Here is a 27,625-nt window from a genome sequence, read left to right as displayed (position 1 = left end):
ATTTGAGAGTGTGTGATGTTTAAACAAAGTCTTATTAAATGGTGATTAGGAGCTTATTTTATGTTAATCCTGCTGCCTTTGCCTGTGAGTGCAATACATTAGGATGCAAAATATGGAACAGGCTTACGGGATACAGCGACCCCTGCAGCCCTGTAGTTGTACTACTATAATACTGCATACGACTGACAGGAAGACAGAGAAAGAGAGATTCTGTCGATACAATGCAAATCAAAACAAACTAACAGAAAAACATTAATAAGCGTAGTAAGTAAGTAAGTAGCAATATTATTAGTGATAATGAATATGCAGTCGTTTACAACATGGACAAAACAATTTATGTTTAAAACGTATTATTTGATACATTTATTTATTTCGTTTTGACGGTGAAATGTATTAAGATGGTAGTGGCAGACACTAATTAAACAGTGAGCTGTTCGGTGATTCATCTTATTGTGATTCATTAAACTGAAAGGATAAATTACTCACACAATACAATGTGTATGTGGTGGGAAGCCACAAATCCTGCAACGCGCAACAGAAAATCTGTCTCTTGTCGGCTTCTGTAGCTACACCAGGAAGTTGCCAGTTTTCATTCATTCTGTACAATTTATGCATGTAGATGCAACGCTTCATTAAAAAATGCGTCGAAGAACCGAAGCTCAAGCATCAAACAATGAACCCGTCAATGCTGATAGAAAGGTAATGCAACGTTAACAACAGCTAGCTTCTAGTAGCCACTATACACGCAGTTCACTGTTAGCTAACATTAGCTGACTGACTTTAGTTAACGCTAAACTGCTGGCCAGTGTTTGTTCAGTCAAGTCAAAAGCTGTCATAGTTTGTCAGCTACTGACGTTTCCCCCCTCCTAGATTAACTAATGTTACACTTCTAACATTAAGTGGAGACACAGTAGCCGAAAGTATCCAGAGAGAAGAAGAGCCAAGTCCCCTTTTAAAAACAACAATTTTAACACGTCTCTAGTTATTTATAGCTTGCTTACTCTAATTTATTCCCAATTTATTTTTATAACAAGTCATTCGCAACAGCTCTTTTATTCGGCATGTGCTCAGGACTGTAAAAGAACAGTATTTGCCAGCACATTTCTTGCAAATCTTCTACTAAAATACTAATAGTTAAACCCCCAGTTAGCTTTTGGGGTTTTGATAACGATCAGATTGCTATAGTGGTATCACAAATTTACTGTCTATGAATTTTTTTATATATCAATATGTAAAGTATGTAGATAAAATGTACATGCTTTTTCGAAGTCTGAAGTTAATGTGAGAGTTACCGTTGCATTGTCTTCTCTACATTAACTAGGATCCGGATCAAAGGCCGCACAGCCCAGCTGAAGCTGGAGGCAGAGTGTCTTTTGGCTCTGTGCTCATTAACATTGGAAAGTGTTTACTTTTAATCATCATCATCCCTCCGTTCCTCAACTATGCATCGCTGCAGAGAGAAGGACAGATGCTCTTACCTAAAGGTTCTCTTATCTCAGACCAACGCAGTCATTGCTCCTTTTAGTTTAATTTTATATTAACCTGCAACAGTTTTTAAATATATTATCTGTCTGTCAAGCCTAATCGTTCTCTCTATTCCTTTCCTTCTTGCATCCAGATGGCCAGATTGTTGATGTCGGTTTGGGTCAAAAGATGCATCTTTTGTGCAAAGGACATGGAAAACCAGTTGGTAATAAATCCTGTGAAGATATTTCATGATCTGCCATGCAAGTGCTGAAAATTTTCTCGTGCATGGCTCCTTGCATGTGTGGCTTGTTTGTGTCTTTTAACTGAGCCCTTGCTACCCTTGTTTTTCTGTAGTCATACTGGATGCACCAACTGGAATGTCCTCAGATGTTTGGTTGCATGTCCAAGGAAGTGTGGCCACACTAACAAAGGTGAGGAAATGACACAATTTCTGTGGATTGTATTCACTAGTTTATCCAGTATTTTCATTTTTATTGCTGTTACAAAACAAGTAGGCTTGTCTGAACTGACACACTCATAAGATTCACTGAGGGTGAATCAGCTGACTTGACCACAGAAATCCACTGTGGTAAACTTGCTCTAGAATCAGCTCGTGCTAATGCAGCCATGTTGTTTGTTGTCAGGGGCATGTAGGGACAGTCCTTGCAGTGGCTCTGCCACGTCCTCTCTGCTCAACAAGGACTCGGTACAGCAGAAAGTCGGGGCTGACAGCCTGCCCCATGTTGTTTGTCTGAAATGTGACCCAAATGAGGTCACAGGCTTGTTGTGAAGGGGCCTAGATACATCTGAACAACTAAAGCACATAGGCAGTGACAAAACAGACATACAGTGCACTGTTAACACCTGTATCTGTATCTTAGTTTTCAACACTACTCAGCCATCATGCATTTTTAAAGTGCAGACACAGGATAGGGTGGGGGCTGAGTCCTTATTGAGAGCATCTCGTCTGTCTGTAGAGCATGGTGTTATTTAGAAATCCCTCTAAGCCCATGGCATCCCTGTTTGTCACACTGCTCAGGTCTGCACCTATGACAGAATGGGACTGGGCTTCAGCAAGCGGCTGATGCAGAATGAAACCACAGGAACTGAGAAAGTCTGGGGAATGTCAACAACTGGACGGTTAGTATACTACTCATTTTGAGTACTACTATTTTGAGCATGCTTTTTTCTCATGCTGCTGTACACGAATCCATTGTAAATGTAATGTCACAGTTTCAGATCAGTCCTTATTTGCCATGAAGTGGTTTCTGAATGAGTGAGCGGGCAGTTAAACACCTGAAGGGCCATCTGGCTCATTTATCTCTTTTTGCTGAGTTTGTAAAATTAATTTATGGAAATTTTGAATGAGATGTAGGCCAGTTGCACAGTGGTATGTGGTGCAGGTGAGTCGGGGTCTAATAGTGCTGATTGTGAAGCATTCTGGTGGCCTTTCGTAATGGCTGTGTCAGTTTCAAGTCACTGTGGCTTATGGCGATAGGAGGAAAAATGATTTGGAAGTGTGCCAGTTACAGAGATACAGCGAGTCAAATTCCCTCTCATCATCAACAGAGGCTGCTGATGAAGGTCATTTACTATCTAATGCCTGTTTAACATCCAAGGCAGTTTTTATGTGAATATTTGAGCTCAACAAGCCAAAGGATGGCTCTATCTAGGGCTGCAACCAACAGTTATTATGTTATTACTTTATTCATCTGAAAATGATTTTTCAATTAATCTATTAATCATTTACTCTACAAATGTCAGACAACTGGCAGAAACGCCCATCTGAATTATTCACAGCCCATAAGAAATGTTTTCAGGGCCCTTGTTCAGCAACAGTCAGTTCAAAACTCAAAGATATTTACTTTAAAGGATGTAGAACAGAGAAAATCAGCAAATCTGCACAAGCTGGATCTGCATCTTCATGGTCCCCCCAGGATGAAGCCAGTGGACTTTGATGATCCCCTGACTTTTCCTGTAGCGCCATCAGCAGCATAGTCAGTTATCTTCAGAAACATTGCAACTTCTGCTAGATAGATTCATGGTCCCCAGAGGATGAATTCCAAAGACTTTGGCGCTCCCTCGCACCATTATCAAATCACATTTCTAATGTGTTTAATTTTTCTGCTTTATAACTAAGTATCTGCAAAACTGAAATTCCCTGCAGCCCCAGCTGTACTTAGTGCTAATTAGCAGACTGGACTAAGATGATGAACATACACATACACCTGCTTAACATCAGCATGTTAGCGACTCTTGCCTTGCTGCTTGATAAGCGACTAGAGCTGCAACCAACGATTATTTTAAAATGGAAAAAATCCATTGATTGTTTTTGTTATTACAATTAGAACAGTGAGTAATTCCCATCACAAGATGACGATTGGTTGTTTTGTCCGACCGACAGTCTAAAACTCAAAGATATACCCATTTTATATTTATATGCAACACAGAGACAAAGCAGCCAATCTACACACTTGAGAAGCTATGACCATAGAAAACCATAATTGGTTGTGAAAATTGTTGCTAATTTTCTGTCAATGACCTAATTGACTAAATGTTTCAGCTCTATAAATGACACTGTGTCAAGCTAAAACCGAAGCCTGCTACGCTGCACACGCTGCAGTAGCACACATCAAATTCAGTTTTGCATTATCTACCACACTACAGTAATTATCCACAGGGAATCAATCTTTCCTTGATGAAGTGCCTGCCTTTGACTTATTAATGTTCCAGCCAGCATAAACTGATGCGGGCATGTACACCTTGTGCCTTCCTCTGCTGAACACACCCCAGCCCTGCCATGCCCTGCCTCAAACTGCTGTAGGATTGGGTTGTAACCTTCCTTCCTTTGACATCGTAGCTCGCTTGTTGAGCCGTAAATCTGCCTAAGGGATGAGCAGACGTGGTTCGCCGACGGTCAGCAGTCTAGTTTGCCTTGGCATCTGGCCCAGAAAGCGGCCTGCTGCCTATTTGACATGCAAGCAATCAATTTCCCAGAATTCAATATCTCAAGAAGTTTGATGACTACCTAACCTTAACCCTAGGAGTCTTGTGAAAACTCTTCATTTCAGTGTGACAACTTGGGTTTGATGTATTAGCACAACAGACCCAGGACAGCAGATGGCTCTCAGAGAGGAGCTGCTGCATCTCATGTAATGATGATGCTGTCTCTGATGATATAAGTTTGCTGGGGATTGTTTTCCTGCGGGTTGCAAGGAAAAGGAGCCAGCAGCCCCCTCCTGTATGCTGGCATCTGGGTTTCGGCAGTGCTGTTGGTTTTGGTGTCTGGAAAGAGATTAAATGGAAAACTAAAAATACTGCTGACCTTTACTTCATTCAGTTGTTGCAGTTCTTAATTTAAGGATAGAATTTGTAACATTTATTTTCCTCCTCTCTTAGGTTATTTTTGCTTTTTCATAATGAATCTCCAGTGGGTTCTTCATCAACCTGTTGACGTGCAGATTAATTAGGTTAATGGTGGCCTGTCGTATTCATCTTTCATAGTGGGAGTCTTAGTCGCAGCTCGATGAATAAATAAACCTCCTGGCCCAGTTTGCAGCATGTCCTGGTTTTGTGCAGAGACAGATGATCGTTGTTGTCTTCCAGGATGGTGGATGATCTGCACCGACTCCTGCAGGCTGCTGGGATAGCCAAGCCCTTCATCCTGGTGGGCTCTGAGCTTGGTGCACTCAATGGCAGGTTTTACAGCCACATTCATGATGTGTAAGTATTCTATGATGGAAATATTTAAAGGATAGCTCCACCACTTGTGCACATGAAGGTCAGCTTACAGTACTTACAGGGACTCTGGAGGAGCTTTGTTGAGTCAAAATCACCCTGATTGGGAGAAGGTGTACCTCGAAGACAAAAACATTCTAATAAAAAGCCTGCATTGCAAAGTTGGCTTCTACTTTGAAAGATGTGATTTACCAGGTAGGTTGGATGAAATGAAAAGTTACACTGTTTGTTGCGTTATGAGAAATGTAGGAGCCATAGCTCTGGAGCTCTACCCATACAATGTACAAACAGCTTACAACTTAAAACTTACTACTTCAATTCTGACGGTTCTTTTTTAATCTCTATCTTATGAATCGGACAGTTTTATTAAAGTACACAACTAAAATTACCATTTCAATTTTAACAGAGTCTAGATAATGAAGTAGACTAAAGTGACAATAATGCCTTCGTCGCTCTAAATTCATCCTTCACAGGTGGCAAAATGAAATTGCTGAAACAGTCCAAAACTTGTGAAGTGGTGAGTGGTGTACAGAGCACACAAAGAGAACACAAAAGATAGTTTCAAATTTTAATTTGATTTATTTATTTATCGGTTTATAAAACCAACAGGGATGGTGCACATGAGTAAACATTGCTGTTAATGCACCAGAGTTGGCCGAAAATGTTGTTTTATATCTATTCTATAAATGAGATCATACTTAAAACGGTTATTGAAATAGTTCAAAAGCATGCAAAGCAATAATAAAAAGTAAATATTTATGTCAGTAAAACTCATCAGTTTGAACTGTTGCTAAGAGCTGTTAAAACATGCAACACAGAAACACACGTGAAGACTGAGGAATATTGATCAAATGGGAATATTCATGTTAATAGAGATATGCACAAAACAAAGCAACAGTGCTCTACAATATTAGGCACTAATTAAAGCATGCAAATCAGAAGCATACAGCACGCAGCCACATATTAAAAAGCTACCCATACATGAAGAAGCACATGAATCACTGTGGCACAATCAAGGCAACCGCGCAAAGTGTGCGCCCACTTCTCGAATATGTGCAGAGTTAACAGAAAGCAAAGACGGAGTAAACAAAGTGATTTAAAAGATTAGGTTGGGGTTATGCTATCATTTTATTTATATTTATCTTATTTTATTGTGAAAAAAACCCATGAAGAGAAACTGAAAGAAACCAAGTGTTAAGTGTGTGGCAAATCTATGGTCAAATTTTAAAATATGTTGTCTTAAAATTGCTCTGCAGCATGTGCAGCAGTGCCTCCCAAACTTGCGGTTGGCAAAATATATTCCAGTGTCCATTTCCATCATCCCCCATAACTCAGCCATCCCAGAGACAACGCAGTGATTAACGTGACAACTAGCCCATACCGGGGATGAAAGATTTAGTGTTTAATCAGGCACGATGTTGCCGCCATTAAGGGAGAAAATTAAGTAGTGAGTGGATGACACCTTTCCAGAGGGGAGTATTGCCCCTGGATGTGGTGTACGTGTGGTCATTTGTCTATGGGGACAGAGGACATACGAATCTACTGAAAGACAGGCGGGATTACGACATCCATCTCACACTCATTACGACCCGGGCTGGGAGGGTAAAGTGGACAGGGGTCGTCAACGAGTCTTTCTTCTTCTCATGTGTGTGTGTGTGTGTGTCTTTGTGTCCTCAGGCAAGTGTCGGACCTGGTGCTGATTGATCCCATCCCAGAGGACATTTTTGAGGAGGACCAGTGGAACGAGTACTGGTGAGTGTGCAGCAGCTTTCAGGGGCGTAGGAAGGGCAGAGCTGTGGAAAAAGCAGGAGAAGGGCTATGAAAGGGAAGAGAGGAGACGATGGAGATATGTTGAAGAACGCAGAAACTGTGGAGGGACATGAAAAAAAGCAGAATGGAAAAGAAGATTGAGAGGAGCGCGGAAAAGGAGCAAAGAGGACGATAAGGAGCTCTGAGGGGGAAGAGAGGAGCAGATAAAACGCGAGAGGCAGGGAAGAGGAGCAGAAAAAAGGGAAATGTATGAAGAAAAAGGGATTAGAACGAGGAGAGTGGAGGCAGAGGCACAAGCTCCAAACTCTTCCCTCCTTGGCTTTTATGGTGAGGACAGTTGATTATCTTTGCTGGGTGGAGCTCATTAACATGATTAATTGGAGGCCAAAGAAACTCATTAGCTGATCGCGCTCCTTTAGCATGAAACAGATGAGGGGAGATCGGGGGTTTGCGGCGGTGGACGGGACTGAGTGACAGCGGGTGTAATAACACTGCTTTAATCCCCCCAGGCGAGATGTATGTCAAGTGGTAGTCATTGTCACAGCGCATATCTCATTATGCATTAATTATCATAAAGGGGGGACGGGTTGTTATTAATGATAACCGAGAGCGCAGTGGAGGAATGTTGGTCGGAGTGACAGTTACGCAACGCAAACACTTTCTCAGATTGTTTACAAGTGAAGCAAGTCACGTGGAGTCACTGAAAGCTATCTGACTGCCGAAGAGACCCAGAACAAATCAGTTCTATCATTTAGCAAACCATGCTAAGCTTTTAGTGGGAGCTGCCAGCCAAGCAGCAATGGCTCCATAATACACAAATCCCTGGAGTCATCTGCAGTGTGTGTTTTTTTTGTCACTTACAAAGCAGATCAAACAGGTTTTCTCGCTCACATCCCATGTTTTTGTTGCAACACAGCCGTATCTCTCATTTGAAATTTAGCTTCTATAAATCATTACACAAGCAATTTGGCATTAAATAAGTGAAAAAAACGCACTGTATTACCCTTTACAAAACACTGCATGCTTTACTGTGTGCAAACTAGTAGTGCCATTCTGTTCTTACATTTGTCCTTTAAATTGTTTTTAAAACTTGGTGTGCTGCACATGTTCAGTTCCTCCACTTCAGCACAGCAAATGATGTGTCAAAGTTTGACTTAATGTGGTTTCCAGCATAATTCAAAAATTTTTGGGTTTTTTTTCTTAAGACAAAAAGACAATACGCTGACACAACAGGACAAAATCCAAAAGATGAGAACAGAAAGAACATTAACAACATTAAGATTATGATTTTAAGATTAAGAGTGGAATTCAGTATCTGTGATCACTCCCCAAAAAAGATTGATTTTAGGCACTCTGTCAATTTCAGCATTGCTTCAGTTTCAGTTCTTTTTTCTTTGTTCCATCTTTTTACAACAACAAAATAAATGTGTTCATCATCTGCAAAAACAAAAAAAGATTTTCAGTGTTTTTCATTTGCATTGATATGCAGATGACCAACACTGACCTCACAAGTAACCTCTAATAATTTTGCATTAATATCATTAAACTGAAGATATTGATGCTTATTTTCTTTTTTTTTTGTCATTTACTTTTTATTGGTTTTTGATTTTGCATGTAAGCAGACAAACATTCAAACAATCAACATGAAGACCTATAGATGAGTACAGAAGTACCGAGGAGAAAATAAAAACATACACAAGTGGACCTAGTAATCACCTCCAGTTAAGAGAATATAGGCAATCTGATCGTACAGTCTGAAACTTCCTGAAATCTGGTCTTATGGTTGAGACAAAAGTACACCATTTCATCTTGATTTTACATTAGATGTATTTTCTTTGTTAAGAGATTGAAGACTTGTGTATAGTTTTGAAATTATCTTCTTAATAGGTTCATCTTTGTAAGCTTTTACAAATACCTGTAGAATATCATTTCCAGGTTAATAATTTTTTATAATTTTTTTCCCGATGTAGTCTCTTATTTGTATATACCTGAATAAGTCCTGGTTGATGCTTGTTTTCTAAGTATCTACCGAACTCTGATTGTGTAACATACCTGCTGTTAAATTTTTCTATTCTTTAAAGCTGTGGTGAATAGCATCAGCTGCTATTTGAGATAAAGAAATATCCCCACTGTATATTCATTATCTTCTATTACAGTTGATATTTTCAACTTAAGTTCTGTCAATGTCAGCAAAGTATTTCTAAGAGTTCAAAAACCATTTCTGTTCACATATATTTCATGATGTCATCTCGAAACACCAACGGGGAGTTGATATGTATCACAGGCGTATGGTAATCTCATTTTGGGCATGACTCACGACTGTAGTTCCGTCCACCAATATTAGCCCGCAGCTTATATAAGCATGAGTCAAGCCAGATAAGAAATGGATCCCTGAAAATGGCCTAATTTGTACGTGACTCAAAGTGGAGCAGCACCATTTATCAGGGGTATGTGTCCAATTATCCACTGATTAATATGCATTCATTTCACTGACTACATGACAGTGCAGCCACAATCCAATTATTCTGTGGAGAGGCAACGGAGGAACGAAATAAACCAAAGACTTACATTTACGCCACAAAAATTATTTTTATCATCTGTGCCTGATTTCCAGGTGGAGTAAAAATAGAAACAGGAATGATGTACAGTATGAAGACACAAGATGCAGCACAGCTCTACGCTCCACAGCATCACCTTGCCTCTTCCTTATTTTCCTCTTTTTTTTTTTTTTTGATCAACAAGGTTGCATGTAGGTGTGTATTTCTCCCTTAGATACGGGTTTACTAGCTGTCGGAGGTCTTACAGTATTTGGTGCACAAGATAAGTAATGCAGAAGGGAGCAGGGCTGCACCTGAGCAGGATTGTAGGGAGACCGTATCAGCCTTGCACTGGGACCGGAGGATTTACACATCAAAGACCTGCTCATTAACAGAGGCTCACTCCCAAAATTAGTTCTGTTACATCCTACAAAATGAGTCGCCACCCTCTCCTGAGAATGTTGTGCGCGTGCCGGGTGCGTGTGTGTAGGCATTTGCTCGTGTGCGCTTCTTGTAAGGGGTCAACTCTCTTATTTGGGATTTTCCTCCGCAGACGTCGCAGCATGTGTCTCATTTCCTCTCGGGCATAGATAATGCTTCCTGATGAAAAATCAAGCAGCGGGTCTATCATCAGAGATTAGGAGAAGCCCCAGCGTACGTCTGGACAAATTGCATTCTGGGCGAGAGCCATTGGTTTGAGTCGCTCGGTGCTGTCAGTCTTTGTTTCAGCAGCTCAAGCAGTGGAAGCTTTGCTACTCTCCACTTGAATATGGACAGGAATATTCTCTACACTCTATAGCTCCTTGCTATGTAGGTACAGTACATCCCCGTGGTTGCTCGCTTTGTATCATTGCTGGCATATAACATACACTACATGGCCAAAAGCACGCAAACAGATGAGCAATACACCCATAGGCGATCGAAGGATGCCTCATTCCAAAGCTGTGGCCACTAACATGCTGTAATAACAGCTCAGCTTCAGCCTCAGGGGCATGAGTGAGGTCAGCTGTTGTTGCTGGGAGTTTCACTTCTTCCCCATGGTGTTGAGTTGGGTTGAGGTCAGGGCTCAGGCTGTTGAAACAGGAAAAGGTCTTTCCCAAACTGTACCCGCAGTTTCTAATACTGTAGTCCAAAGTATTACTGGATGCTGTGACATTTAAGATTCCACTTAATGGGAACTGAAGTCATGTTTCCACTTTACTGGCTTTGTCCACTTTAATCCCAGAGCTGTGAGCACACGCGCTTCTACTGTGTCCCACAGCAGGGTATAGTCGCGCTGAGCCACGCCGTTATGGTCCCGTTTGGTACCAGGGCCAGCCTGAGACGGACTACCTGCCCTCCACCAAGCTGTTTCTTTCGCTTATCTGATTGGCTCGTGTGTCGGTGCTGGTGACTGGAGAGGAAGCTTTGTTTTGGTCAGTCCTCAGTAGTCAGTCTATTGCTTCTAGCTCAATCTCTGTGGTGGTGATTTTGTTCCGTGCGCCTGTACTTTCAGATGTGAGCCTTATTACTGTTTACTGAGCGTTTTCAGCCGTGTTGGAGCTGTGTCAAGTTGCTGCTAACGTGTGCTGCCCTGTGGAAATTTGCATTGTGCCAGCGTGGCTTGAATGGTGGCTACTTACAGATCAGCTTGGTGTGTACCTGTATGGGAAACTGCACCAGAGCTGCCGATTAGTCTGTTAATTGATCGACAAAGAATTAACCAGCAACTATTTTGATAATTGAGTAATAGTTCTAAGTGCCCATATTCTCTAGTTCCAGCTTCATATGTGTATTTTTTCTTTTTTTTTTGTCTTTAATTGTAAACTAGGTATATTTGGCTTTTGGGCTGTTTGTTGGACAAAAAAGACATTTGACTTTATCACCTCGGGCTCAGGTTTTTTCATTTTCTAGCATTTTGTGCATCACCTCTGACTCTCGAGGTAACCATCGCCGGTCGGACTTACTGGTCAGAATTAAGCAAAAGCCATCAAAGGCAATGATAAACACAGCTGAAGGAATTTCATTTTCTGTTTGAAATAAGCAATTTAGCTGTGCGTTTACACACTCAAGTGTGTGCATCTGTGTGTATCTCCTGTCTTTCTGCAGCCTTGTGTGTGTGTGTGTGTGTGTCTGTGTGTGTGTGTGTGGAGTACAAAACTAATTTACCCCATGGGGAATATATTTGCTCAGAGAGCAGAAACAGTGGGGAATGCTCTCGTCTAATGGGATGGTCCTTACAGTTTAATGAATGCTGATTGATTGGCAAACTCTCTGTTTTAATGTACCATTACTGTGTTTAGTGCAACTCCGTACTCACAGGGGCACCACTTGAAAGTCTGCTCATCCTCTTTCCTCTGCAGCTCAGCTCTTGTAAGTGTTAGTCATCAGTGTTTTTTTTTTAATGATAATTTGAGCAATTTGAGTTTGATGCTGAGACACAAGCTCTGTAGTTAGTGTGTTTTTCAGGTGTGTAGCTAAAGTGTATGTGTGCTACATAACAGTACATTGGATGCGTCCTCTCTTTATGTCTGTGTGCATACTGTACATGACGCTGCTGGGGGAGCGCGTGAGGTGATGAGTGTCCAACCGCTGTTGCTGCAGGCCTGATTGAGTTATGCGTCCCAAAATGAAGATGACACGTTCTGTCCCATTCATCATCCGACCTGTCACTGACGAGTTCAGCGAGGCCTGCACGTAGACACGCAGGGCCATGATCACATGAACATTTCTCCACATACATACCGCGTGTCCACACTCCAGCGGTTGCACACACAGCTCGCTGCAGTGTGTGGCAGATAGACATGTTTCGCGGCTCACCTGGAGCCTGCTCTGTATGACAGGCAGCGTATGACTGTCACTTTGACTGACGACCGTTCACTCTCACAACCGCTGCATTTGCTTTGATTTATAAGCCAGGCAGGGTTTAATATGAGGGACAAGAAGAGTGTTGCTATCATTCCTCACTCCGCACTTTGTTAGCGGATAGATTTACAGGCATAACAGAATCTCTTCTCTTCTCTTCTCTCTGTATCTTCCATTGTTGTGATATTTGGACATTTCTACACTCGGATGCTGCTGTAGTTAATTTAACGCCATAAGTGGCATTACGTAATCTCTCAGCGTTTGCTTGTTCTCTCGCTCCCTGTCTCCTCTGCCTTCATTGGTAAACAGTAGCAGTCAGTGATGACATATCCAGCCTCCCCCTAAGAGCCCATTCGCTTTCACCGTGAGCCGCGTTCAATAACCCACTGGAGCAGAGCCCTGCTCTAAACCCCGCGAGGGATCCTCTGCTGAGATTGGCAGCAATCACCCGGCCATGGGCCGATGGATGGATGGAGGGAGGGAGGGAGAGCGGGCGATGACGGAATGAAGGAAGAGAGAAGCAGAAAAAAGTTGGGACAGCAGGAAATAAAATGAAGCAGTAGGAGAAGGTGCAACCTGACAAAAGCATAAAGCAGGGACTTTTGACTTCAACTGATAAAAATAAACTTGTAAATCTTTCAAGTAGTTCATCCCTGTCAACATTTACATTTACATTTACAATTTATATGTATATAGTGTGTAAATAAAAATATAATTGCAATGTAGAAAATATACATATATGTAATATATATATAAGATGCTATAGTATGTTTTGTGCAGTGATAATTCAGCTTCAGTGAAAGACTAAAACATGTGAGTTATAGAAGAGTCCACATCTCACCAGTCTTAATGCTTCACAGTGCTCTTCTGTAATGGCTCCCATAGTGTCAGCCTCCTCCCTCAGTCCTCTCCTGACTCAGCTGCCCCCCCGCAGATCCTCCCCCCTCATCCAGAGACTCCCAGATGAGCCGGGAATGCCAATTAATTGTAATTAGAACCACTGTAAGCGTAACTATTGCTGTTACGTTCCACTAATGAAGCAGGGCTGCTGCGGCCCCTGTGTATTTACCCCAGTGTAATCTATAGTATTGATGTAGGCGGGCAGGCTGAGAGCAGACGGGGGATGCTGGGATCAGCCTGCTGTCGGCTGTGATGCAAGAATGACACCTTGTGTTCATACTGGGCATTACACCTAATATTTAACCTGTTTTATATTTGGGGAGTATAGAGATTCTGCGTATTCCCTATTTAAAATGAAACTGTTACTCAAAGCTACAACGTTATATACAGTATGATTGGTCTCGGTTTGACAGCTAAAGTCTAATAAAGCAGCCTGGTTCCAGACCTTTGAGTTCCCACTTCTCAGATTTGTTCAGCGATTCAAATAGTGAACGAATGAAGTGAAACAAAATGGCACTTAGGTTGGATTATCCAGCTAGGAATACAGCAGATATGGTGCTAAAATGGAATGTGCAATAATTATTGTAGTTAGAATACATCCCTGAGTATTCACAAAAGCATAATCAGCATTGTTTATATCGGATCCCAGTGAGATAATGAAACAGAATGGAGCCAGAATGCATTTGCTGTATCAAGGAACAGCAGTGGTTCATTCTTTTGCTTTGCTTAGCCTCCAAAAACCATTTTTCTGCCCCTTGTTGGCATGCAGTATGAAGCAATTAATGATCCCCTATGGGGGAACTGGGGTGGTACAACCACAAAGCTGCAAAAATAGAGTATAAAAATCAAACCTAAAAAAAAGACTAAAATATTCAAGGTATGTAAAGACGCGCTGTTAACAATCTGAGCACAGGGTTTACAGGATGTACATGCACTCATTTGCTTTGCTTTTCATTCTTGAGCGGCTCATATTTGTTTGAAATGAGCTGAACGTGATACCATACAGCTGTGTCCGCCTCCCAAAGCACGTTAATAATAAGCTGCATGTGCGTGAACAGTGTGGTGCCTCACACTGCACAATACAGGAGCGCGATACTTCATATAATAACTCTGGTGCGGGCCTAAGGGTGCTGTTAATTGGCTGGCTGCGTCTGTTTCATAAAGGTCAGGTGAAAATGTGAAGTTTTATCCGCGCTGCAACAGTTTGTCTCGCCATGTGACAGATAGAGCCTGCAGAAAAAACTGTGGCAAGAATGATGAAACTTTCCCTCTCCTGAGGTCTGATTTAAAAACTTTCTCTGTTTGTGGAAAACTGAAAACTACACCAGTGTATATATTTGTGACAGACTGACTTTTTTAAAAAGTGTGTCAGTGTAAAAAGAAATTGTTTATATTCAGTGCAGGCTGCTGTTGATTTGCAGATCACTTGGCGGCGTAATAAACATGACCCTGGCACCTCGAGTCTAGACCTTACGTGTTCTCACAGTTTCAAGTTGTGTTAAGCTGTTATGTTGCTGTATTGAAAAGGCCTAACAGAGAGCTGAAGTCATGACTTCACGTCCGGGCTGTTCCGCCAGCTTCTGTCACTCAATGCAATCTCTTGTTCAGCATTTCTTTCATCAGCCTGTCTGGAAAAATTAAGTGTGCCCCTGAGGTTCACTCTCCATATTCTAAGAATAAGCATCCCTCACAGCAGCAGCTCTAAGAAACTGAAACCTTTGTGATTTCAACAAAGTTAAACAACAATTACTGTGTGGGCACAGAAAAAGCTCCCACGAAAAAGCACTGCAAGCACTTCTGCTACTTACTTCATCATAACTTAGTTTCTTCCGCATCCATAAAACCCACCAACTCTCTCCTCGACGGTCTTTCTTTCAACTAGCTGTAATCTCTGCTGGCTCGAAACGTCTACAGCATTCAGTCCTCTCTGTCCTGCTGTCATTACAGACACGTCTGCGCCAACTGCGACCCCTCGACTCCCTCGTGGACTCAAGCTGTGACGTTTAGCCCACAAATGTTGCTTCTGGGAAATTCTGTTTCTTAAAGGCATAAATATGAAACAAGGAAGATATTAGATTATTTCTCCCACACAGCCTGTTCTGAGACTGGGATTTTAGTTTCTAGCATAGTTAGTAGTAGTAGTAGTAGTTAGTAGAACCTGGAAGTTCCTGTTTCACTTTGGCTCTCTACAGTGACTCTAATGCATTAATGTGTTGTTAGTAGTTTGGTTTAGCTGATATTACAAGAACATCAGATCACGTACAAATACCAAATCTGGCAATCATAACACAATAAAGTCCAAGATTTATTTGATAGAAAAATAGCACGGATGCAGGTGACTGCACATCCACATCCCACTAGCACCAAACCAACACGATGAATATCTGTATCATCATCAATAAACTCGCTCAGTCACTCTTTAACACTGCCCTCAGGCGTAGTTAGTACTCCAGGCATGGAGCGCCATGTTTGGGTGGTGTTAATTGGTTGTTCGAGTCACTTCAGAAAGGTCACTGATATGTTGTTGTCATGAGTAATTCCGTATGTTTTTAACACTGTGTTTTGCTACCTTAAGACGGCGATAGAAGATATTTTTGCCGTGTGAAGCCATTTATGCACTACAAGTATAAACATGACTGCAGATTTCCAGTCGCGTGAGGTTTCATGTTCCGTCTGTGTCCAACTATAGCTGCACGTTTTGCTGTGATGATTCTTGACTCTAACGAGTCTCTGAAGATTAGAATTCTTCAAAATATGGTCAAATTGTTCTCCTGCGTGAGACTTAGAAGCCTCATCATGCACCTGTCCACGTCCATGCGCCCTCCTTTCTGTAATAGACTCTTTGCAGGATCCCGTTTTTTAAAAAAATGTTCCTTTGGCGTAATAGTTAGTTGAGCCTCATGTAATAGTCGGTGTTTAAATGTTCTCTGCTCATTGTAATAGTTGGCAGAAGCTCGTGTAATAGTTCGTGTTTTGCGTGTGAGCAGGCTCTCAGGTAACAGAGGCCCTGCATATGAAATGAGATGGTAATGAGGAGGAGGAGGAGGGGAGCCTTATCACTACAGGGCCAAATTCCGACAGTGAATTGCGCAGTTGTAACAAAAGTAACAGAGCGTCCATTCAGCCTGCACTAATCCAGATGGGAAAGTCAAACAGCAGAAAGTCCACGGCACAAACTCATTTCATCACTTTATTAATTTAGATATTGCCTCCTCGCTCCTGTGGGGAGGAAAAAAAAAAGAGCCCCTCTGAAATGACCAACATCGGTGAGGCGTTTTGCTCTACATGGTTCCCCCTCTTCGTCTCCTCCCGTTATCTGTTTAATTCATCCCGCCAATCTTGGCTGTCTTTACCCACTAAATTTCCCTTTGACACGCATGCCTTGCTTCACATAATCCTCACTCCGGGGCAGAATTAAAAATGGAAAAAAGAGGAGCGAATAGGACAGGTGGCTGGAGAATCCTTGAAATAATGTTCAATGCCAGACCCAGGAACGATTTGACCAGATTCAAACTAGGGGGCTGATAGGCAGAGGGGATTTTTTTTCCCCCTTTATTTTTGGAATCAAGGGGTAAGAAAAGGGTGACAGGTGGAAAATGTGCAGCGACTGAGAAGTCCCTTAAGAGCCAGGTCGAAGAGTCAGTTCTAAATTGTGGTGCCAGAATGACTTCGGGGGGAAAACTGTGGCAAGGAAGATGAAAATGTCAAAGTGTCACTCTCCGGAGGTCTGATTTGAAAAGTTTTTTCTGTCTACTGAAGGCTGAAAATTAGAGCAGCCGACTTGTTTCTTTTCCTCCCTCTGCCTGCATCTGTCATTGACCTGCAGGACCTGTCTTTTCTCGCCTTGAATATGGCAGATATGTCATCCTCACACGGCCATTTGTAGCAGTTAAAGCGCCATTCTCCGCGGTTTGTATCGCCGCTATCTGACCAATAAGTGCTGGCATGCTTTGCCGGAGCAGAGCTTGATATTTGAAGCTACAGTTCTTTGGATAGCAGCGTGTCATATCAACAACAGGTGAAATGGGTTATTTTACGCATGAGAAGTGCATTTTTATGATGTAGGTTGGATATGATCGGGAAAATGGCAGTGAAGCAGCGCTGAAGCCTGCCTGTTGTGCAGTCGAATGCAGCGTACTCCAACATGCGCCGCTGGCTTGTGCTGCACCCAAAGATCTTGTTGCAACTCAAGTGTTTGTGAGATTTAGTGTGGAAATGATTAGTCAGTTATATTGACGACAGATCAGTTGTTGAAGACATTTGTCAAGTGACAGCTGTCTAGAGCCATGCTAGCACGCCGGTCAGCTGCTGAATGCTAACATCAGCAAGCTCTCAATGACAATGCTATCATGCTGAGGTTTAGCAGGTGATGTTTTAATGTTCAGTTTGGTAGTTTAAGCATATTACTATGCTAACACTTGCTAATTAGCACTAAACACACAAACCATTGCCTAATGGCTAAGGCACATACCACATAACTGCAACGTCCACAGTTTGACTCCTGGACAGATGGACCAGCAGGCTGATTAGCATCAATGGAGCAATCAATCAGTTGAGGGTTTTGGATGGAATTGGACAATTTGAAGACATCACCTTGGTCTCTGAAAAATTAATATTGGCATTTTTCACTCATTTCTGTCGTTTTGTAGACTGAAGGATTAATCAGTGAATTGTTAAAATAATCAACAAATTAATCAATAGTTGAATTAAGATGAACCGTAGGGGGCACAGGGCTATACCTCTGGCCGAGATCAGGACTAAGACTAAGACAGGGACGAGTGTTTCCTGGTGCTGCTGCTGGCTGCGTGTTAGAGCCGGCTGTGCGGCGCGGCGATGGCGGCAGCAGGCGCACGGCCCTATTGATTGGGCTCCACAGGCTGAGACCAGCCAATTCAGAGCACCAGTGAGCCGAGACCGATTGGGCCTCCTGAGTTACAAAATCCCACAGCTCTTCTTCTCTCATCTGCCAAAAAAAAAGCGCATTTCTCATTCCCCAGGCAAATGTTTTCGAAGAGAAACTTTGGGTTGAAAAAGAACGGAGGAAGGCAAATATTATGTATGACTTTGCTTGAGTTATTGTGATCATAACCCTTGTTGTTATGGTGGCTCCATTATTAGCCCTTTAGCGTGTTGTTGAGCAGCACACATAAAGACTTACGATCATTTATAGCTGCCTCGTTTAAAGATTCATTTAACTATTGGAAAACCAGTGAAAGAGACCTGATGGTTGCACTTTAATGGGCCGGTGTGATTTGAAAGGGGTCGCTGGTAGTGATGAAGCTATAGAAAATGCCCAATTCTGCAGTCTCCCTTTGCTCTTTGGCACCTTTTAATGTCTTTTAACACATTGTTTCAGATTTACGGCTCACAAACTCTCTACAACTTTGCTTCCAACAATAGCGGGTGGCTGTTTTCAGTGCAAAAGCTCAGACAGACTGAAATCTGCTCTGTGCAACAGACAAACTTAGTGTAGCCATCGACTTCAGCAAGCTAAAGAGCAAAATATTCTCCTTCAGGAGTTGGTTGAGCAGAGTGGGACTTTAATTCAGTGCTTTAATTAATGCTAACTTATTAGTGGTTACACCATGTCTTCTGGATGTCTAAATAGGTAATTGTTTGCTTTTAAGTAAAAAGCTGTGTGTGTGTGTTTGTTCAGGTACGGTAAGCTGCTGACTTCACTGCAAGCCAGGCAGTTTTCCGCAGCTACAGGACTGAGCCGCATGCTGACAATCCTCGGGGTGATGGAGCCGACGATTAAAGGCGAAAATGTCTCAGAGGAGGTCATCCAGCGGCAGGTGAGGCTAATGCACACACACACACACACACACACACACACACACACACACAAACAAACAACGATGCTGTGTGCCCCAAAGACAAAAAACGGTTAGCATTGGTTCATGCTGAAGGTGACACAGGAGGTCAGCAGCCATTTAGAGGTCATGAAGGGATAAATAGAAGAAGCCTTCAGGGTGGAAAGGGGCCATCATACCGTAGGCGTTGAGGTTTATATAGACTGAAGACAAGACCGTGCCTCCGCTCTTTCTGGGCTTCAGTAAACCTGATCAGAACCACAGAGGCAAAAATTGTGTGTTTTAGGCATTTTAAATGCACTCCTCCCATCTTTCCTGTACAGCCACAGGATGGTGCTAGTGTGAGAATAATCGCGTCTCCTCCTCAGCAGAGATACGAGTGGATGATGATTACAGGAGCGTTTTGTCTTCATATTGTCAGACTGTGAATTTGGCGTGATATGACACCCGACGTCACTTTGGAATAAATGAAAACTGAACCCTGTCCTGGAGCTGACGTGATGCTGCAATTGCAATGTATCTCCTGATGCCTGCTGTATTGTAAATTCAGCCTTTTGACAGGTCATCCAGTTTGTGTGGAAAAGGCTGTTAATATAAGCTACAAGCTTTTTGCTGTGCGTTGCAGATGAAGTTCTTCTACGGGGGAGGCTTTTTATTTTGCACTTGTCCGTACTCAGATCTGCTATGGATCTCTTTAAAAACACACACACACATACACAGTGGTGACACTGCCTGTCATGAAGTCCTGTAGTCATTTTTTACTTGATATGGAAAACATCTAATGCAGAGGAGGAGGAGGAGTAATGGATTCTGGTGATGAACAGCAACCAATGTCTTTGGCAACATGGGATAATGCTCTCTGTAGACTGACATCTTATTATAGCAGGGAAACAAACACTCATGCTGGGTGCGTTTGGGACATAGAGAAAGAGAGATTATTGTGGGAAAGCTAATTTTGTAGCTGTTTATTGCATTTAAACCATAGTCTTACTTGAAATTCTTTCTTCGGGGGAAACAACTTCCACTTTACTGGCCCTCTGTGAACACTTAGTGACATCTCTAACATCAGTTCAGCATTCATTTTATTCTGCAGCTGTCTGTATGATGCGATGACTCCTGCTCTGGGATGAATGCGAACACTTCGTTAAGGCTTCTTGTTCTCTGCTGCCAGCCACCCACAATTTGATGGCAGTAGTGATGAGGGACCTATTTCAGCTTTTCAAGTATTACGGTTGTTGCCAAGGAGATAAGGACATCACTGTGCTTGAATTCTCCAAGGACAGAGAAAGGTTTTGTAGACAGGCAAGCGAAGGTTATAACATGCACACACACTCACAAGCTTGCTGGACTCAATAGAGCATGCAGTCCATTTCTCAAGGGCATGTTCTGTAACCACTGCTTAATTGAACCGGGGCCGAATTGTTTGCTGCTATGTTAACAGCACTAAAGCTATCTGGTCTCATCACATGTGGGCGATGGAGACAGTTAAAGGGGAGTTCTGCTCAGTTTGGGAATTCACATCTTTTCCAGGGGCTTGGGGAACTTCCGCCCCACCCTGAGCTGGAGGATCAGAGTACTCAGACTGAGATCTACAACGTTAACGTATCAGTATTCTGTCTGGAGCTGCTTCATTGAATGAGCGGGACCATGGGCGTAACCATGCATTGGCTGTATCCCCGCCCCTCAATACTGAGAAAATACTAGTCTGTCTCCCCAGTATGCAGTAGAAAATCTGTTAAACATGTATGAATCCTGTCAATGGAGCTGTCTCTTGGTAGTTCCTATTTATTTTCTATTTATTTCCGGTTGTTAAGGAAAGCAGAATTGGTTGCCCAGCCCTCCTCCTGTTTGCAGCCATACATGAGAGTCGGCATACATTGCTGTTGTGAGAACAACCACTCCCCCGTTTGAGTAAAAACAAATACCATAAAAGTGCGTAGGCAAACAACAAGAGATAAAGTACAAAACAGAGTTTTTAGGGTGTTCATAAAATGGCCCCAAACACTGTTGGGATGTGGTGATGAGGGGTTAAGGGTGACATGCTGCGACTGTGGGATAGGTCTTTAACACGTCTGCCAATAGTCTTAAGAAACAAATCTGTTATTGGAACGGCAGAGGTCTGTTTGTGCTCTGTTAAGATTTGACATCCGTCCAGACGACAGGGGTCACCTGTGTGATCTGGATGAGCTTGAGAATGAAATGCATTTCATTTTCTACCTTTTCTTCTACCTTTTTATGATATAGTATTTGAGTTAAGCTTTTCATGAAAACGTCTGCTGAACGTCCCAGTCTGTTCGATATGACAGCTGAGTGTAGATTGCAGCACGTGTTTACATACCAGATGTTCGACATAGCTCAGTTTTTGTTAAATGCTCACCATCGCTGCTAAGTTTGTATCTGATATCACATATGTATTTGACACATGCACACAGCACTGTGTAGTGCCTTGCTTTCTTTTTGTTTTTTTGTTGTTGTTGAAGGTGATGTGAGTAGTGTATTTTGTGTCTTCAGGTGTGTTACAGTTAAATAAAAAATAAGCAATCATTCATGCATTTTCGAGGTTGTGACTGATTTCTTTTCTCCTTCTCTGTCTCCTTTAGAAATACCTCCTGAGTAACCCTGCCCACCAGAGCAGTGCTGTGGATGAGCATTACTTTTTGAATGAAAGTGCAGCTCAAGTAAGGTATGACAAACACCTAGAAAGCCTTTTTCATTGTTTTCTGGATGCATCTTCTTTTTGCATGTTTGATATGAGAATGAAACATGACACAGAGTGAGTTATTGCATTTTTGTCATTTTTTTAAAGGGGCGTCACAAAGTTTAAGCCCCTCTCCAGCAGGATGTCTGTGAGTGTGATCACCGGGGATTCCTTTGACCAGCAAATACCAGAACACCTAAACCAGGTGAGAGTGTTTCCTGTAGCTGCACAACTCCATGATGCATTATGAACACTAGCACAGTGACAGAACAATACTGTAGTAACAGTTGTGTAAAACCCATAGTAAATCATCTTTTTCCTGCACCAGATGGTAGCCAAGCTTCAAAAGAAGTTTCTGGAGGAGTCCTACCCATCAGCCAATCACATTCACATAAAAGGAGCAGACAGGCGAATGATCTACAAGAAGCCATCTGCCATCAGCCAGCACCTGAGGAAGCTAGTCAACCAACGACAAACCAAACAGCAGAGCGAGTGACCCATGGCCAACGTGTAACAGTACCCCACACATGGACAGAGTAATCGTTGAATATGTTTTAAATATTCATTAAAATATTCAGGTTATCTCCTCACCGCCTCCCTGCAGCAATCTGTAGAGATTGTCTACATGTTTGGTGAGGTTCATCAAGAAGTCAATTTTTGAACATATTTTTGCACAGCTCTGCTTCATTGGAGGCTTTTTAATTGAAAATATCTGGAGGGTGTTCGGCGTGATGAAATATTTGCGGTCTTAGATTCACAAAATCTTATCTTTCAAGTTGTTATTTCAGTCTCTTTACCTGATTGGCCAGTCCCAAAAAATTAATACGTTACTCCTTATCAAAGTAAAGGCCACACACGTCATTGCTCAACCTGATACTTTTTATCTCCTTCAGTTCTGTCTTAATATTCTGCCATGTAATAGCCACAGGCAACAGCACATTGTGGTCCTCTGTCTCTGTTGCATCAGCTTCAGTCATTTGTTACTTGCATATAATTGAGTTACATCACAACCAGATGTAGACCTCTATTTTTGGACTTTGGTTGATTATATTTTTTATCATTTGCAAACAGATCAGTCTGGCCTGCTAAGCTTATTTTCCATTTTTGTAAATGCACGAACTCTTGTGATGGGTATACAGCACTGTGAAAGAAAGACCAGACAGCGTTGGTTTATCCTGAGGATTTAAGTTTAATTATGACACCACATCAAAATAAAAATTTCCAACAGATCTGGAATTTAATTCCATCCATATACATGCATAGCAACAACGTTTTAAGAAACATTTTCTCCCATAATCAGGACATTGGAATGATCATTTTACATCAGTATCCCCACTGACCTCCCACCCATCTTGTTCATCAGCAATAAACTTAATTCTTGTACAACTTCTTTTTTTTCCCCTATGGGGTTACAAATAATTATATGCACAGTCCCCATTTCATAATACTGCTTTCAGTAATGTTCCCTAATTTACAAAGTATTGCATTGAGAGCAAATTTCAAAAAGGGAGACCAAAGTGTATCATCAAACAGAAATACGAGTACTATACAAGAATGCTGCCATCCTCATGAAAACATCCACATCTGAGTTGAAGAAAAGAGACAGGGACAAACAGCCACATATGTATGCAAAGCCATGTGTATATGCCAAAATGTGAGATGCAGGGTTGTGCCTGGTTATCACCCCAAATGGTGATCTTTAAGGCAAACAAGTCATTAGTAGCAATCTGCAAGTGACATTTTGGCCATATACAGAAACTGGTACAGCAAATAAGAATACACAAGTGCCTCAGTAGCTATTTTTGTGTCTAAAATGCATCTCATTTTTGTATTGTCTATTGTTTCATTGAGCCTACATTACAGTGTAAACAATATGTGTGCTACACAAGAATGACTATACAATAACATTACAAACAACTCTGATATAAATTTCATTTTGAATTTAAATTAAGATCACTACTCCTATTAATACTGATTGTAAAATAAATTAATGTGAAAGTGGCACCAATATTATTCTTGATTCATTTTTCTTTTCTTTTTCTTTTTTAACCAATGGTTTTGCATTTTTAAGTCTTAAAACGATGAAAGAAGAAGCTTCTCTTGATTGTCCACAAGCAGCATTTAGCACTGCGTGATGCACTATTCCAGACACAACAGTGTACCAAATCAAAGGAGAAAAAAGGGGTAAAAGTTGGGGGAGAAAAGGTGTGGGAGGGAGAAGAAGAGCATGCCTTGCTCTTCTCAACTTATTTTACATGCTCTGCAGCATGTGATGAACAGTAAAACTTCTTATGGGTAATAAAGTTTGACAGGTTGTTGAACTGGATATCACAGAGGCGGCAGTACTTGCCACTTCCAGAGCCGTTCACGCCTTTGTTGGCTGTGGGTGCTGCCTCCTCGCTTGGAGACTTGGAGGAAGGCGACATGTTCTCGTTGGAGTCGGCCTGGTTCTCGGTGGCCCACGTAGGAGAGGGATTGGGAGGTTGGCCGTCTGGCTGGGGCTGGTTCTCCTGCTGTGGCGGAGCTGTGCCCGAACGCTCCTCTGGCTTGTGCCCCCCGTTGACGATGACCATGCCCCGGTTTTTGGGCAGAAGGGGAAGGGACTCCTTTCCAGGGTGGGGGCAGCCATTGGCGGCAGGCTGCTGGGCCTGCTCTCTGGTTGTTCCTGTCTCTCCTCCTGCTGCTGTGCCTCCTCCTCCCCCATTAACGCTCTGCTCCTGTTCGCTGGCCTCACCCTGCATCATTGCTCCCCCAGTCACATAATCGGTTGGCTTTATCCCAAAATACGGCGATATTTGCTCAGGACCTTTGACCTTCTTTATTGCTCCGGGATAAAGGCAGTGGGGCAGAAACATATTCTTGTTCTCATCTTTTGATGGGATGAGTTGGGGCTCAGCAAACGCCTTGAGTCCCGGCACAGGTCCCAGGTGAGGGGGGAACATGCCTCCATTCTGCACCATCACCTTTCCATTGCCATTCTTCTCACATTTGCCTGGGCTCTTATCGTAAACGTCATCGGGGTTGTTATTGCCTTCATTCTTCACATCTGGGAACATGGTCGACTCCAGGCTGCCAGTCTCATTGTGTTGTTGCTGCTGTTGCGGCTGTTGTTGAGCGGCAGCAGCAGCGGCGGCGGCGGCGGCGGCTGCTGTTGCAGGACAAAAGTTCTGTTTGTGCGCCAGGTAGTTCTCCACTTTGTTAAAACTTATCTTGCAAACTGCACATTCATGATAGTCCAACAGTCTTTTAGGTGAGCTACATGTCTTGTCGGGGACTGGCGAACACTTTTTGCTGAGATCAATGGGAGCGTCCAGCTCCTGCTGCTCCACTGTATTGCACTTGGGAGCCAGAATAGGTTTAGTGACAGTCAGAGAGGCCTCCAGGTGCTTGGGTACCATACCTGGGAAGATGTCACAGCGGGGGTGGAAGCGGTCTGCAAGGCTCTCTACAGCTTCCTGGGATGTACAAGGGTTCATAGGAGGAACCCCGAGGAAACCTGGCTGACCCATAGGAGGCCTCTGGTGGTCCTGGTCAGGGAGACACATCTCATACATCTTCCTGCGCTTGCGGGTTCTCATGGTTCTCTGCATGGAGGGTACCTTGTTGGTGGACATGCGTTTCATGGGTGGGTCATGACGGGTGGCACAGTAGTACTGCTTGTGGACCATGTAGGTCTCGTGACGGCTGAAAGTGATATTGCAGGCATCGCAGGTTGTCTTGGTTGGGTCATTGTCACTTTCCACCAAACCCGTACTGGGGCTTTTCCCCTCCATTTGTTTTCCGTTCAGCCTCTCCTCAGCCCCAGTCGGGGTAGACACCTTCTTCACCTGTCCTGCTAGATCCTTATCAGGCCCTTTAGCCCCAGCATTGATCATGTCCAACACATTGGAGTTCAGGCAGGCGGACTGCATGAGGTGGTTGTCGGCCTCTGTAGGGTGGCAGCCGGCCAACATGCTAACAGAACTGTGGCCGCTGTTGGGGCTCACCGCCTCGGGGACCTTATCTGAGAGGGCGGAGAAGTCCGGGGACTTTGCCATGTGTTGCCAGCGGCTGTTACAGTAGTGCTTTTTGTGGACCAAATAGTTGTCCAAGTTGCTGAAGGTGATATTGCATTCGAAACAGGTGGCCCCTTTGGGCATAAGAGGACTGTAGATGACAGGTGGATAGCTGTTCCCTCCATGGCGCAGCCTCCGGTGAACTAGCTCTGACATTTTAGCCAGAATCTCAGAAGCCTGTGGGACTACTGAAATGTCTTGGGAGAAAGCAAACTGAGACAAGAAGGGGCCCATGGGAAATGTAGGCATGTTATGCTGCACAGGGGATGAGGCCAGCCGGGGGCTGGAGGGCTCAGACTTGATCCTAGTGTAAGAAAAACTGGCTTTGCTGCCTGGGTGGGCCTCTCCCTTCTGAACCGACAGCATGGGCTTCTTCTCAGCCTTGTCAGCCTCCCCGTCTGTGCTGGTCTCCTTATTGAGGGCCCCTTTGGGACTTCCCAGCAGAGCATCCTTCCTGTTGGCCAGCTCAGCGCGGGCCTGCTGCTGCTGCTGCTGGAGGCTTTCCTCAGGCCCCCTGGGGGAATGCTCAGTGCCGTCGCCTTCCCTGTGAAGTTTGCTGCCGTGCCCATGTAAGTCCTGATGCTGTAAGAGTTCCCTGTGGCTCTGGAAGCTGATATGGCAGTGATTGCATCTGAAGGCCGCCTGTGACAGGTGAGACATGATGTGATGCTGGAATGTAATAAGAGAATCTGCCGTGTAGTTACAGATTGTGCATTTCAAGCTGGTGCCAGGAGGGAGGCTCTCTTCCATTTTGACACCTGTGAAGGAGATAAAAGGGAGAAATGCTCAGAATCTCGCCTCCCACTTCTCCTTTAGAGTTAACTGTAGAAACCATCAAACGCTCATGCATTATGCCAAGCTTATTCCCATCCACTAGATTTTTTTTTGCTCAAGGATAAACTGTCAACTATGCGAGCTGACAGCAGGATATGTGTATTTCTGAAAAGAAATGACAGTCATTTTTCCAAACCTGTTTAAAAGACTGTCCCGGTGTCATTAACAACACTTTTGACCCCCTTTCTTTTAAAAAATGATTGAAAGTAGCCATCTTCAAGGCATAATATATATATCTATCTGTATATATACGTAAGTGTAATAGGAAATTAAAAATCTAGTTTCTGTGCAAACTCTTAGATCCATGACATTGTCCCTCACCACTGTGTGAGGTGCTCAAGTGCATTTCCAGGGCCCTGGCTCCAGAGAAGCTCTTGTTGCACTGTGGGAATGGGCAGATACTGGGGGTCTGATGGGGACCGCTGTCGTTTTCCTCCACGACTGTCTCTGGCTCCCTCTGCCGCCCGCTGCAATAGTACATCAGATGGGCCTGCAGATTCCTCTCGCTCCGGAACCAGATTCCACAAGCCTTGCAGGGAAAGATGTCCTCTGGAGACACAAGGATGGGGACAAAGGGGACATGATATCAGGATATATACAGTACTTTCATATTTCATAAGTATAAAGATAAAGAGCTTGCACAGATTCATACACACATACTCCTCTTCTTCTACAGTTCTGACTCTGAAAGCCTGTGTTAAAAGGCTTTTCCACCAAATCCTCAGCTGCTGCATATCGCTGTGTTGCTACCACTGGGTTGGTGCCCTTTCTCAAGGGCAAACAAGAACACTGGACCATCTGCTTACAGAAGCCTCCCTGTTGAGCTGAACCCAGATAGCCTTCGCTAAGTAAACAAACACACTATTTGCATGAGGCGTGTATTTTGCAATTAACACATTAGTTCGAGCGTCAGTGTGTTTATGTGAACCCAAAACTTGAAGGTCGATGGCTCTTATCTCCAGTGCAGAG

The 27,625-nt window shown here is 43.2% G+C and overlaps 2 protein-coding genes across 2 annotated transcripts in view; one reads left to right on the top strand and one right to left on the bottom strand.

Annotated features, from left to right (window-relative positions):
* Positions 1-561: 561 nt before the first annotated feature.
* Positions 562-23,771, top strand: si:dkey-122a22.2. The gene is made up of 11 exons (XM_041943150.1): positions 562-699; positions 1,322-1,484; positions 1,619-1,690; positions 1,822-1,898; positions 2,507-2,607; positions 5,074-5,190; positions 6,883-6,957; positions 18,913-19,051; positions 21,670-21,752; positions 21,876-21,972; positions 22,096-23,771. The coding sequence occupies exons 1-11, from the start codon at positions 640-642 to the stop codon at positions 22,261-22,263; spliced, it is 1,152 nt and encodes a 383-aa protein (XP_041799084.1). The 5' UTR covers positions 562-639; the 3' UTR covers positions 22,264-23,771.
* Positions 23,772-23,986: 215 nt separating this feature from the next.
* Positions 23,987-27,625, bottom strand: part of zfpm2a (zinc finger protein, FOG family member 2a) — a 114,069-nt gene continuing 110,430 nt past the window's right edge. The window contains exons 7-10 of the mRNA XM_041943194.1: positions 26,978-27,205; positions 24,914-26,580; positions 24,476-24,859; positions 23,987-24,415 (exon numbers count right to left, since the gene is read on the bottom strand). Coding sequence (XP_041799128.1) covers positions 24,014-24,415; positions 24,476-24,859; positions 24,914-26,580; positions 26,978-27,205 — 2,681 coding nt within the window. The 3' untranslated portion in view covers positions 23,987-24,013. The remainder of the gene's footprint in view (positions 24,416-24,475; positions 24,860-24,913; positions 26,581-26,977; positions 27,206-27,625) is intronic.

Source organism: Chelmon rostratus, chromosome 8, assembly GCF_017976325.1.
Source record: "Chelmon rostratus isolate fCheRos1 chromosome 8, fCheRos1.pri, whole genome shotgun sequence".
Classification (NCBI taxonomy): Eukaryota; Metazoa; Chordata; class Actinopteri; order Chaetodontiformes; family Chaetodontidae; genus Chelmon; species Chelmon rostratus.
The sequence above is the reverse complement of the archived record's forward strand: the minus strand, read 5'-3'. Positions and strand labels throughout refer to the sequence as shown.

Bases quoted from the DNA above. Each gene is read 5' to 3' on its own strand.
- si:dkey-122a22.2 (XM_041943150.1), top strand. From the start codon at position 640: ATGCGTCGAAGAACCGAAGCTCAAGCATCAAACAATGAACCCGTCAAT. The intron at 6,958-18,912 runs GTGAGTGTGCAG...GTGTTTGTTCAG, and splicing joins GACCAGTGGAACGAGTACTG to GTACGGTAAGCTGCTGACTT. The intron at 21,973-22,095 runs GTGAGAGTGTTT...TTCCTGCACCAG, and splicing joins TACCAGAACACCTAAACCAG to ATGGTAGCCAAGCTTCAAAA.